The following is a 13,180-nucleotide window of genomic DNA, read 5'->3' as shown; positions in this document are numbered from 1 at the left end:
GCTAAGAGGCCCTGGACCTCGGTTAAAATTCTGGCTCTGCTGCATGGCTCCCGTGGCCTTGGATCAATGACAGTCTCTGGAAGCGTCTCTCTATCCCTTTATGAAACAGGGACAATGGCAGCCATTTCATAGGACTGTCTTAAGGAGGTCCCTTTCTCTTGCCTCCAGAGTCCATTCTCCTTTTTTGTCAGGGACAGCCCCTCCTCACCTGTCCTCCTGTGCTCCAGCGGGGCCACCTCGCAGGGTGGTTCCAAGTGGGGGGCTCTGGAGCCTGGTTGCTGCCTTTGAACGTGTTTCCACACTACCTCTGTGACCTTGAGCTGATCACATCACTTCTCTGTGCTTTTAAAAAAATGTATAAATTTTATTTTGGCTGCCTTCGGTCTTAGTCGGGGCACATGGGATCGTTCCTTGGGGTGCATGTGCTCTAGAGCGCACGGGCTTAGTTGCCCTGCAGCATATGGGATCTTAGTTCCCAGACCAGGGATCAAACCCACATCCCCTGCATTACAAGGCAGATTCTTAACCACTGGACCACCAGGGAATCCCTTCTTTTTTTAATCTTCAGATGGGGATGACAGCATGTACCTCATGGGGCTGAGGTGAGGGTAAATGACATACTTTATCAGCACTTAGTAACCGTTAGTGATTTTATGATACCTATTTAGGTCCATCACCACACAGCTGATTTAAAATTCTGCTGTATGAAAGCAGGCCCGAAAACTTTCCTGTCCATTCTGCCGTTGTGTTCTCTGTATCAGAACTTAACCCCAAACCTTAGGTGGACCCCAATATGCAAAACAGATTTTTGAAAATGGAATAGCTCTTAAGAGGGGAGGTGGCACTACCCTAACCTGGTGAACCCCCAGGCTTGCAAACTGCAGCACTGTAGGGTCTGGAGTGAGCTGACAGACACCTGATCCAGGGCCCGGAGGGCCGTCCTTGGGATTTCAGGATTCAGAGACCAAATCTTTTGCTAGCTCAACTAAAGTGACACCTGGCATAGCGCAAGATTAGGAAAGACTTTGCCAAGGAAGTGGCTTTTAAGTTGGGAAGGAAGGGCATGAGTTTAACAGGTGGAAAGCAGAGGACCATAAGCAGGCGGGTGTAGAGAGTGGGCGCTACCGTGTTGGTGGAGGCCAGGATGCAGAGTGAGACTGCAGGGTCCTGAAGGTCATGACGAGCAGAAACGTCACGGAGCAGGGCAGCGGCCTGGCCTCTGGGGTCAGCCCTGCGCTGACCCCCAATCCCACTGCCAAGTTCCTCCCAAAAGGGAATGTGGGAGGGGTTTCACTATCTGCCTGCCTCAGGGAGACAGCTTCGGGGCGGTGGATGAGGCGTGATGAGGAACCTCCATAGCTCAGGCTCAGAGCGGAATACACCCGAGGGACGCTGAGTCTAAGCTCCAGACAGCCATGTCCTTGGCAACCAGACCCCTTGCTGGGGACAGAGGAAGCCATGTTCACCCAGAAGACAGGAGCTGAAGGGAACTCACATCTTCAGTGAACCCAGGGACCACCAAAGGGAGAAAACAAGGACAAGGCCTGGTCTGGAGTTAAAACTCTTTATTGTCCTGTCCAGGGAGGCTCGCACAAAGGAATCTGTGGAGCAGAGGTGAGGGGTGGCGGCACGGGCCCGTCCACATCTTGGAGAGAAGGGGGAGCCGTGGGAGGAGGGCAGAAACAGCTCCCCTTCAGCCCTCTGATGGGGCTGGCTGCACCAACCACCCCCGCAACATCTTGGAGGTTGTCCAGTCACCAGTGCGAAGTCCACACCTGGGGCTGAGGCTAAGCTTTGTGACACTGCTTTGATCTGCAGGGGTCACCCTGGATATATCACTCCTTTCTCCAGCCTGGTTGGGGGAGCCCAGGCCCCAAACTGCAGGGGAAGATAGGCCCAAGGGCTTGCAGGCCCTGGGAGAGTGGGAAGAGAGTGCTTCATGGGCTGGAGGCTGCCCGCAGTGGGGCCCAAACCGCCTCGAGCGCAGCTTCTGACAACCATCTGAGGGGGCCGTCAGTCCTGCTGGGCCATTCCAGTGGCCAGTGGAGGAGGCAGGCCCCGGGGCGCCGAGCTCATGGAGACTTCTCAGGGTGCCCTCGTCCCGGGACCAGAGCCCTGGCAGGAGAATGGGCTTCAAGCGCAGCTCTGGCCCCAGTGCTGCCCTGGCTGGTGGGTCCAAATGCCCTTCTCTCCCCCGCCAGTCAGTGGGCTGAGGCAGAGGGAGCCCAGCTCCAGAGGGAAACTAAGGCTTTTCTGACAGATAAACAAAGGGTATCTCGAGGATGGGGGGGTCACAAGCCTGGGATGGAGGGGTCCAGGAGCTTCTGAGCAACTGGTTAGGCACAAAATGCAAACGCCTCTGCCCCAAACTCAACCTCAGCCTTTCCCTCCATCCCGCCTAGCCCAGACCTCGGGTCAAACCCAACAGGCCCATCCCTGCCTTTCGGGGCGAGGACAAACAATCTGGGACGAAAAGGGGGGTGGCGGCTGCCTTCTCAGGAGCCAGGTGGGCCCAGGGCCATGGAGCGCCATCACCGCAGGTTGAAGACCAAGCTGACGGTCAGGATGATGCCCAGGAGAAGGACAAAAGGCAGCCAGGTCTTCACGAAGGCGCCGACACTGGTGGAGAGAGAGAATTGTGTGGGCCGCAGGGGCCTGTGGGTGTGTGGCTCAGAACACCGTTCACCTGCACACCCAGACGGGGCTGCTCCCCTCAGGAAGCTCCCGGACCCACCCTCTCAGGCCCAAACTCGGTCAACTGAGGGACTGGTCCACTACGGAGGCCCACCAGCTCCTGTCCCAGGCGGCCGCCATTCCAGGCGCCTGGCAATGGGACACCTTGCTGGGTGGGCACAGGAAGACAGGCCCACCCTCTGGGCCTTCCTGACTCCATCCACAATCGCTCCTGTCTGGGGAGGGGTCTCCGGCAAGAGAACCAGGAATTCTGTAGTCTGTGTGGTGCAGACAGCCTACGAGGTGGGGAGGGGCTAGCAAGAGTCAGCACAGGGCTGTGGCTGGAGTCAGGGTCCCAGGTTCAACCCAGGCTTTGTCTCAGCCTCTGTGTGACTGTAGTTAAGGGCTTCCCGGGGACCTCTAAAACCCTCTGAACTAAAAGATTCTTCTGAAAAGAACCTCCTTTTCAGAAGCTCTGAACCATGAGTGTAGCTGAAGGGAAGCCTGGAGAGGAGGCCAGGCTAGCCCAGGTGTGTGGGGCCCCGTGGATGGGTCACTCCACCTCTCTGAACTCCCTCAACCTGTGAATTGTGACTACGGCCTGTGCTACCTCACAAGTCATGGGGCCGTGGCCTCAAAGGGCTTCCCAGGCCACCACGGGGGGCCCACCTGCCCAGAACCCTGCCTCTGGCAAGGGAAGCTGGGAGGGGACCCTGTGGGGTCATCCACGCTCTTTGAGGGTCTACCTGGTTACCTTGACCTGAGCACAGGGCTCTCTGCACGCGTGCAGCGTCCCTGAGGAGCCAGCATCTTTATCTCTGTTTTACCAAAGGGCAGGTGCCGCTTGAGAGGCCAGGGCCACTCCCAGAGATCTCACCGTGAGCAGGGGACAGAGCCGGCCTTGGAAGGCACGCCTTCTTGGCCAGCTCAGCTAGTCGTTTCAGAACCTCCACGGCTTCCATTGGCGCCCGCTTGGCCCTGCTGGCTGAAGGACCCCAGAAGCTGCCCTGCTGGGATGCGTGGCCCTGCTGGGATCTGTGGAAGTGCAGCCCCAGGGGGCTCACCTGACGTACTTCCCGTAGAGCAGGCAGAAGAAGCAGAGCGTCACCATGTTCCAGTTGGTGCTGTTGTTGTAGCGCATCAGGTTCAGGGCCAAGGCCACGTGCGAGTGGCAGTTGTCACAGCAGAGATTGTGCTGGAGATGCAGGGAGGGCTGGGTCAGGCCGGGCTGCGGGCGTGAGGGGCGGGGGGCGCCCTCCCACCCTGCTTCCCGCCCCCAGGGGTGGCCCACCTACCATGCGGTGCTTGTACTCCTCAGAGGCGTCGTGCACAGCGGTGTCCCACGCGTTGGGCCCGCTGGCATAGACCTGAGCAGGGTCCAGCTTCCAGTACCTGAGAGGGGGAAAGAGGGCATTCTGGGCACTGGCTCAGCTCCATGAGTGCCCCCTGACGCCTGCTCTGTGTGGGGCCCTGAGCGGGCGCGGAGGCTGCAGGGGTGAGCCAGGTCCAAGGAGAGAGCCACGCAGCTGGCAGCTGAACAGTGTGACATGCCGCGGCCTCGCAGATCCTGCGGAGGACACGGGCTCACTCAGTCGGGGTGTGAGAGGCTTCCCTGGGAGGGGGCGGTGGGGGCGGGGGGGAGCGGGAACACTTGAGTCCGGTGTGACAGGAGGCAGCATCCAGGCACGGAGTGGGGAGTGGACGTTCCAGGCAGAGGGAACAGTCTGAAGGGAGGAAGGGGCATGACGCTGCGTGGCGTGTACAGGAATGAAGACACTGGGCACTGCTGGAGGGTTTGGAGGAACAGGGTAAGGGAGGCTGGACGCCATGTCTGGGGGCCTGAATGTCCTCCTGAGGTGTTTATCCGTCTTTCCCCTCATCGCCTCACTCGGGAGGCTAGGGTGAGAACAACCGGTGGAGCTGAAAGCTCACGACCTTCAAGCTGGGGGTGAGCCCACAGGGTCTCTCAGGCGGGGACACTGGGAGCTCGAGCGCCCTCTGGCTGCTGTGTGGGGAGTGGCTTGACAGAGGAGCCTACAGACAGGACCGGAGAGAAACCGCTGCCATCTGGGGACGTGTTGTGGGGACTTGGGCTGCTCGGTGGTTCCTGCTTGGAAACAGGTGCCTGGTGCCCTTCCAACTCCTGCTGAAGAGTGGGCTGGCAGCAGACACCCAGGCCATAGGCCCCTGAGGACGCCAGCAGGGCTTGGGAGCCCCACTCCCGGCTGCCTGCCGCGGTGCCTCCTCCAGGGCTCCACCCTCGTGGACGCTGCCTCGGCCAACAGGGCACCTGATGCTCTCCTGAGCAGACCGATGACTAAAGCGCTGTCTCCAGGCCACGAGAGAGACAGGCCCCCACACAGAAAAACTGAGGTCCCGAAACCCCATGCAAACTAGCAATACTTCAGGAGGGCCTAAATTTGCTTTCGTTCTCTCCAACCAGCACTTTCCAGCAGAGTTCTAAACAATGCCTCCCTTACACCTTAAATGGTGTGTCTGTTCCCTGAGGGGCAGAGAAAGGGCCCAGGTTTGGAGGGAGACAGCCCTGCGTGCAAGTTCCAGTCCTGCCACCTTCTTTCCATTTCTCACCTTTTCCTTCTTTCCCTCACCTTTCCGACACAGTTGAGAACACGACCTTGCAGGGCTGGGGCAAGGCCTAGAAGGCCTGTGGGTAAAGGACCCGGCCAGGGACCAGCGCAGGAAATGTGTGGTACAAGGCCAGACCCTCTGGTGGACCCTGGCTGCGCCCCCCTCAATCCCTCCTCAGGCTGCTGGCTCCTGCTGTGCCCCAGAAGGCCTGGCCTGCTGCTCCAGGCAGAGGAACCTGGCTCCAGGGCCAGTCACATGCATGTTCGTCACTTACTTGGCAGGCTTCCCAAAGGCCATGTTGTCTTCCTGTTGGGGAACAAGAGCAGAGGTCAGTGGGGAGCCTGCATCCGGCCAGAAAGACAGACCTGGGTTGGTGGTGGAAGTGTCGCAACTTAGAAGGAGGTATGTGGGGTGGGCATGAGGGGGGCGTGGGCCCTGCTCTGGGGCTGGCGGGGTATCTCAAGTGCTTGCAGCAGCTTTCCTGCGTGAAAAAGGCGATGCGACAGGAGTGCACAGAGCCCTGTGCCCAGAGGCCAGACACTCGGGGTACAGGCATGGCCGCCGCTCCCTGTGGCGCCCAGGTAATTCTCTCCCCCTCTCTGGGCCTGGTTTTCTCCAGGTTCTCTGGTCAGTCTCTGGTCTGTGCCCACAGGGAGGTGGTTTCCTTGATAGTGTTAATGAGGACACCCTCTGACCTCCTGACCTGACAGTGGTGGCCCACATGGAGCCTGGCAGTGTGGCTGCAGTCGGAGCAGGACGTGGAGTGGGTTGCGGGGGACAGAGAGGTTGGGTCTCAAGAGGCCTCCTTTGAGGGAGATGTTATAGCTGAGTCCTAGACCTGCCACACAAGATGTGGAGTGCAGGAGTTACACAGGGACAGAATCTGGGTTTAGCATCTGCTCACAGAGCTGGTCAGAGATGAATTCTCATCAACGTGTATGACACTGAAAGTAAGGGGTAGGAAAGATCTCTGTGGGGTTAGAGATCATGATAAATATGAATCAGACAGGTTGGTACTGTCACACTTGTTCGTCTAGCCTCTGATGGAGAGGAATCTGCAACCTTGAAATAGGCAGGATGCTGCCTGCTTATCTGGAGCAAGCCCACTGCCCCTACCGTGGGCCCAGCCCCGGGGAGCAGACCTGAGAACACAGTTGGTTCATTCTAGAAGGCCTGCCCCTTCTTCTCCATGGCCACACCCAGGGAACCATGTCAGCCTCCCATGTGCCCCCACCTTGTGACTCCCACCTTCTGAAGGTCCAGAGCTGTAGTTCCAGGATGGTCTGACTCTCCACTCTTGCCTCTAACCCCTACCCATGTCTTGGTACCCCCGGGGTGGGCCAAGAGCTGGGTCAGTTACTTAAGACTCCTTCTGGCCACACTGCCCTCCCGGCCTGTCCTGGAGGCAAGAGAAGGGGAAAAGGGGTCAAAACACTGGTGGGGAGCAGAGGGCCAGGGCCAGGACTATGGGGCAGCTGTACTCTCTGGATACTAGGGACACGGGAAGGCTGCTTGCTGGCAAGATAGGCCAGCCTTCTACGGGAGCCTCAGAGCCCTCCAAAGGGGGCAGAATGGGGAACTCACCGACACAAAGTAGGGGCCGGCAAAGTCCCGAATGACTCCTGTGGATGTGCAGATGCCCATGTGGCCGATGATCGGGAAAAACCACCTGTGGGAGAAAAGGACATGGAAGGGCAGAGCTCAGGGGAGTCTTTCAGCTGGTGAGGCAGAGCTGGGACACTCCATCCGGCTTGAGCAGATGAGTATAATACATGTGCCCATGAGGGTGGTGTGAGGGGCGGGGGAGTAGGGAAGAGAGGCCAGTGCAGACGAGTAACAGAGGGGGAATCCGCGCGCCCGCAACACAGCTAAACTCCAAGGACAGGAACACCGAGCGAGGTGTGGACGCGGAGCGACGGGAACGCTCCTTCACTGCTGCTGGGATATAAGCCGTTTCTACAGCTTTCGCAAACGGGCACTATACCCTCTACCTCAGCAACTCCACTTCAGAGTATACACCCCACAAAAGCAAACCTTTGGTGCCAGTGTCCACCAAAGCTGTGGACAAGAACATTCACAGCACCTTTATTAAAAAACAGCAGGAAAAAGGAAAAAGAAAAAAAATTTTTTAAAGAAGAAAAATACATAGCTAGAAAAAACATTTGTCAATACTCACTGAACTGCACACTTAAAAGCGCATTATACCACAATAAAGTTGATTAAAAAAACTAGAAACAAGCTAAATGTCCAACAATAATAAAGTGGGTATGTAGACTGGGGTATAGTCACACAGTGGAATAGCAGGTAACAATAGGAAAGAATAAACTGTTACGTACAACACAGATCTTCACAGACATAAGCAAAGTAAATGAAATCTCACACAAAAATGCGTGCATAGTATTGTTTATATGAAGTTCAAGAAAAGGCAAAATTAATCTATTGTGCTGGAGGGAGAAGATGGGTTATTTCTGTGGCAGAACTGACACGCACAAGGGAGTTCCCTTGGATACTAAAAATGTCCTTTCTTGACCTGGGTGACGTGAGCGTACACATATGCAGAGTTCATTGACCCATACACTTAAGATTTGTACCCTTTATGCTATATTTTACATCTCAATAAAAAGCTGTTGTTGTTGTTTTTTTTTAAAGTAGAGGGGAGCATTTAAACCAATATATGTGTGTGTGTATGTGTGTTGGGTGGGGGGTAGGTTCAGAAGCTTCCTCTGAGGAACTGATGAAGAAACAATCCGTGCAAGGGTAGAGATCCGGACAAAAGCACGGTGTATTACAGGAATTGAGTTCAAACTTTTCAAAGTCACAGGCATTTACGAACACCCAAATCGCAGTAGGACCCCTATATGCAAAACACATAGGAACTCCAGATCTGTCTAGGGTCTGAGAACCATGGCTCCACAGGAACTAGGTGGTGGAGAGACTGATCAGTTTAAGAAGGACTCACAGGGAGGAAAAAAAAGGCCTCACAGGGCCAGCAGCCATGTGTGATTTTAAGGCTGCCTGCTGGAGAGGTGGAGGCAAAACCTAGAGATGCAACCCCAGGAAACAATTATGTGGAGCTACGACGTCACAGAGGAGGTGACCTTTAACCCAGACCTGTGAAAGGACAAGATGTCAACAGGCAGACAGCAGAACTCCAAAGGCAGCAAAGCGCTGCACGTGCTTGGAGAATGGGAGGACAGGAGTTCAGAGGCTCTTCTGGAATACTGGCAAGAGGTGACAGTGATCCTGGGCAGAGTACTGGTGGTGGGGTGGTGAGAAGCAGATGGCTTCAGAAGATCTTTCAAAGGAAACTGGATGGTTTCATGCTGACAGAATAGAGCACTTCTGGGCTGCAGCTTGAGGACCTGAAAGGATGGCGGGCCGAGTGGTCTGTTTTAAATTTTTTGCTGTCACATGGCTTGAGGGATCTTAGTTCCCAGACGAGAGACTGAACCCAGGCCCCCACAGTGAAAGGCCTAAATCCTAACCACTGGAGCACCAGGGAATTCCCAAGTGGTCTTTTAAGAATGTAATCCAGATTCCGTCATTCCCTTGCTTTGACATTCATTGAAGGCTTCCTGTTACACTTATATACTCCAAACTCCTTCCAACAGTCTCATCTTGCTTATCCTCTGATGCCACCTCACTCTTTTCGCTAGCTACACTGCCCACTTCTGGTTCATCAAACACACCAAGTCCTCCCACCTCAATGCTTTTTTTGCTTTCTGCTCTGGCTTTCATCCCAAACTGTCTTCTAGAGCTTTGAATAGCTGGTTGCTTCTGATCATTGATGCCTCAGCTCAACCATCAACTTTGGAGGTTTTCCTTGATGATGCCTTCTGAAGTAGCCACACACAACCCCAGACACCCCAGATCCCATTACTCTGCTTTAATTTCTTCATAGTATCTACTACAATCTCAGATTACCTTGTTCACTTACATGGTCACTGTCTTTCCCCTTGCCTGCGTGCTAAGCTGCTTCAGTCATGTCTAACAGTCATGTCTGCGACCCTATGGACTGTAGCCTGCCAGGCTCTTCTGTCCATGGGATTCTCCGGGGAAGAATATGGAGTGGGTTATCTCCTTCTCCAGGAGATCTTCCAGACCCAGGGATCGAACCCACATCTCTATGTCTTCTGCAATGGGAAGCAGGTTCTTTACCACTAGTGCCACCTGGAAAGCCCCTGTCTTTCCTCACTAGCATGTAGACTCCAAGAGAGCAGGGATTCTTTCTCTGGTATTAGAGTAGCCCACAGGTAGTGCCTGGCACATGACCGGAGCCAAACAGTCATTGACTAAATGCTGAATGAGTGAATGTCCTGCATTTAAGAATGGAGTCAGGCTCTGAAGTCAGACCTGGGTGGAGCCTGGACTGTGTTTTGGGCAGGCACTCATTCCCATCTCTCAGTGAGAGGTGAACGCTAATGATAGTGCCTCAGTGCGGCGTAATTGTGAGGATCAAACAGGATATGCTTGCAAAATGCCTGACACTTCCTTGCACTTGGTAGTTGCTCAATGTTGTTATCATTAGGTGTACAATAAATACTTGCTATATGACTGGTTGGACTGGTGTATAAGTTGCTGAAGATTCATAGTGGCCACAGCATGGACACTCAGGATTACGGGAAAGGACTCAGACCTCTCAGACCCTAATCTCAAGATCTCTCTCCCCCTCTTCCCCTCAATTTCTTTCATCTGGTTGGGGCAAAGGTATGGCTTTGACTAGTACTCCACGTGCCACGGCTGCGCTGGAGGTTAGAATAAAGACTGGAGACAATGGCAGCGCCTGCACCTGGGGAAGCCCCAGAGGAGAAACTCTCAAAGTCTTTGTCAGTCTGGAAGCTCCATGAAGGCAAGCTCCAAAGCTGCTTTGTGGACTACCGTATAGTCAGACCTAGTATGTAACAGGGCCTCAAGATCTGCTTATTGAATGAATGAGTTACTGACCCTGGACCTCTACCTAGTAAGGTAGAGTATTTCAGTGGAAAAAGCCCTATGCTGGCTTCAAAGCCTTTGTTTCCTCATCTATAAAATGGGAGTGATAGTATTTATTTTATTTCCTTAGGTTGATGTGAGGACTGTATGAGACAGTGAATATAAAATGTTTAGAACAGAGCCCAGAACAGAGTAAGCATCTACTCTTTGCTGTTTTTTATAGTAGCAGTAGCTGTTATCAGGCTTTTCATGCAGAATCATCAACAGTTCTGAGGGGACAGACAGATCTCTGGATTCAGTTGCCTTCTCTCTGATCCTCCCCCTCCAAAATCAATGACAGTTCCTTGTGCCCCATCTGTTCCTAGCTCTGCACTTGAGGTCAGCAGTCACCATAATGCACTACAATGGTTCACCTCTCTCTCTCTTCTGCTGGAGGGCGAGTCCTTTGATGGGAACATAAGCCCTCTGACAGAGGCATCAGATTCATCTTATGAACACCTGTACACAGATCTGCATAGAAACGGAGTGTGCCCTGCTTCTGGCCCAGATGACGGGGGACTGTGGTGCTTCCACTCAACGTTGCTACCAGCTTTCTGAAGAGCAGAGGACTCTGCAAACGTGTTTTTGAGAACAGGGGAAAACCAAAGAGATCTTGGGATAACAACACAATTTTTAGCAAAACCAATACATTCCCTCCCACTTATTCTCACATTAACATTTTACTTTCTTCATAGCACTAATCACTATCAGTTCTTTTATAATTCACTTGTTAACTGTCTATCTGCTTCCACCATGATTTAACACTGTGAGAGCAAGGATCATACCTGCTTTACTCACCACTATATATTCTTATCACCTAGAACTATTCTAGGCACACAGGAGTCGCTGAGCAGGTGTGCTATAAGGAATATTGAATTAATCAATGAAAACACTTTCTTAAATATTTTTATTTTTAAAGGACTCAGACTTGGATATTCTTAAAGAAATGCAAAAGCATTTGAAACAGAAACAACGCAAGTATTTTAACATGACGCAAGACTTAAGAAAAAGAGCTCATTTTAGAATCAGAAACATATAAGGACAAAAATGATCCGTTCTCCATACCACCTGGCTGTTTTTTTTTTTCACCTGGCTGTTTTTGATACAGGAAACAAATAAGTCTATTCCATCAGGTGAGAGGGAACAGGATGTGGTCAAAAGAGAGCAAGTCAGAAAATGGTGTTGGGATGGTTTTGCTTACTGTCGTGTGAACCTGATCTAGACATTTAATGGTAGAGATCCATCATCTGAGGCTATAATTCCTACCTCAGAAAGTGGCTGTGAAATTCAGAGAAAATGAGTGTAAAACAGCTTAGCCAAGTGTTCAGCACGGTGGGCAATGGTTATCATCAGTTGTCAGGGCTGAAGCACCAGGGCAAACCAGCTCCCTACCTTTCTAACCCTGCGGCTCCTTGCTACAAGGCGCCAGCACTTTCTGGAGCACTTGCTTTCTTTTCTGACAAAGGCTGATCTGATGCCATAGAAAGAACTTTGGTCTGGTGGGCAGACTGCCTGGGACCTAAACACGCTTTGCAACAGAGATGGTGTGGTCGTATTTCTGGGGGCCCTTCCAATGACGACATCCCAGGAGTCACTGTGGTCCCAACCAAACTTCCATTCTGGGCCTCCCAGACCCAGCAGGATGTCTTGCGTACAGGAAGTGACCAGTAATCGTCTGTTTAATGAATGAATAAGCCAGTGAATGAATGAAGATGTCTCTCTCACACTAAGTCAAGGGGCCCTTTTTCTGTACGCCCACAGGTCCTGAGTTTCCCAGCCTCTGAACCTCTCCACGGTCAACAACTGTCTCTCAGATCAGACCAGGTGTAACGAGGGCGAGGAGCCGGTCCCATCCGTCAGCACCACAGGCAACACGCGGCTGGCGGGGTACTGTTGAACCCCGGCCCCTCGGGAAGGCTTTGCTGCGCTTTGGGCCCGGAGGCTGGCCCGAGGCCGCCAGAGGACACCGCGCCGGCCCATCTCTCCCTGTCCCGGCCGAACGCCAGAGAAGACTCACGTGAGCACCGGGATGGGCGTCCACACCACGCAGTAGGGGAAGCGGCTCCGCTCCACGTCCATGGCGCCGCTGCCAGCACCGCCAAGTTGCTTCTTGTCCGTCTCGGCCGCCGTCGGCGCCTCCACTTCCGCCATCCCGAGCGGGGGAGGCAGCGGCGGCGGCAACAGGAGCGGCGAACTCCCTTCCGCTTCCGCCATGCTGCGTGAGCCTACCGGCCCAGCCCCTGCTCCAGTGCCTCTCGCTGGGTGGCGTCACTTCCCGGAGATGGGGTCCGCCCGGCTTGGCTTTCCCCCCGGGAATAGGAGCCGCGTCCCTCTGGGCCCGGCGCCCACCAGCGCCGCGCCGTTGCGCCGGCGGCGAGGCGCTGCCTGAGCCTCAGGCAGCGCGCAGTCTAGTGCGGGAGCTTCACCAAGCACTCAGTAATTCAGTACGCTGAGGGGTTCTGAGAGGTGTGGTGCAGTCTCTACTTATTGAGCTATCCTTAGGTGCGACGCACCTGACATTGTTTTTAATCCCTACAAACTGGTTAGACATGCGAGAATTGTGGCCATGCCCTCCTCCAGGGGCTCTTCCCGACCAGGGGATGGAACCCACGTCTCGTGTCTCCTGCATTGGCAGGAGGGTTCTTTACCTCCAGCGCCACCTGGGAAGCCCCTAGACATGCGAACATCAGTTCAGTCAGTTTACTCCCTGAGTCCTGTCCGATTCTTTGCGACCCCATAGACTGCAGCAAGCCAGGCCTCCCTTGTCCATCGTCAACTCCGGGAGTTTACTCAAACTCATGTCCATCGAGTTGGTGATGCCATCCAACCATCTCATCTTCTGTTGTCCCCTTCTACTGCCTTCAATCTTTCCCAGCATCAGGGTCTTTTCCAGTGAGTCAGCTCTTCGCATCAGGTGGCCAAAGTATTGGAGTTTCAGCTTCAGCAT

At 54.0% G+C, this 13,180-nt stretch overlaps 1 protein-coding gene across 2 annotated transcripts; it reads right to left on the bottom strand.

The window, feature by feature from the left end:
* On the bottom strand, nt 1,551–12,493 carry TMEM222 (transmembrane protein 222). 2 transcript variants are annotated; one of them, XM_018056672.1, is made up of 6 exons: nt 12,251–12,493; nt 6,847–6,931; nt 5,537–5,568; nt 3,969–4,065; nt 3,747–3,868; nt 1,551–2,619 (listed from the first exon to the last, which is right to left on the bottom strand). In XM_018056672.1, the coding sequence occupies exons 1-6, from the start codon at nt 12,445–12,447 to the stop codon at nt 2,532–2,534; spliced, it is 621 nt and encodes a 206-aa protein (XP_017912161.1). In that variant the 5' UTR covers nt 12,448–12,493; the 3' UTR covers nt 1,551–2,531. The 2 variants fall into 2 exon arrangements, with proteins under 2 accessions (XP_017912161.1, XP_017912152.1); XM_018056663.1 differs by having other exon boundaries at nt 3,738–3,868; nt 12,251–12,487.

The sequence above is a fragment of the Capra hircus genome, chromosome 2, assembly GCF_001704415.2.
Source record: "Capra hircus breed San Clemente chromosome 2, ASM170441v1, whole genome shotgun sequence".
Lineage (NCBI taxonomy): Eukaryota > Metazoa > Chordata > Mammalia > Artiodactyla > Bovidae > Capra > Capra hircus.
This window is presented reverse-complemented; position numbering and strand designations above follow the sequence as displayed.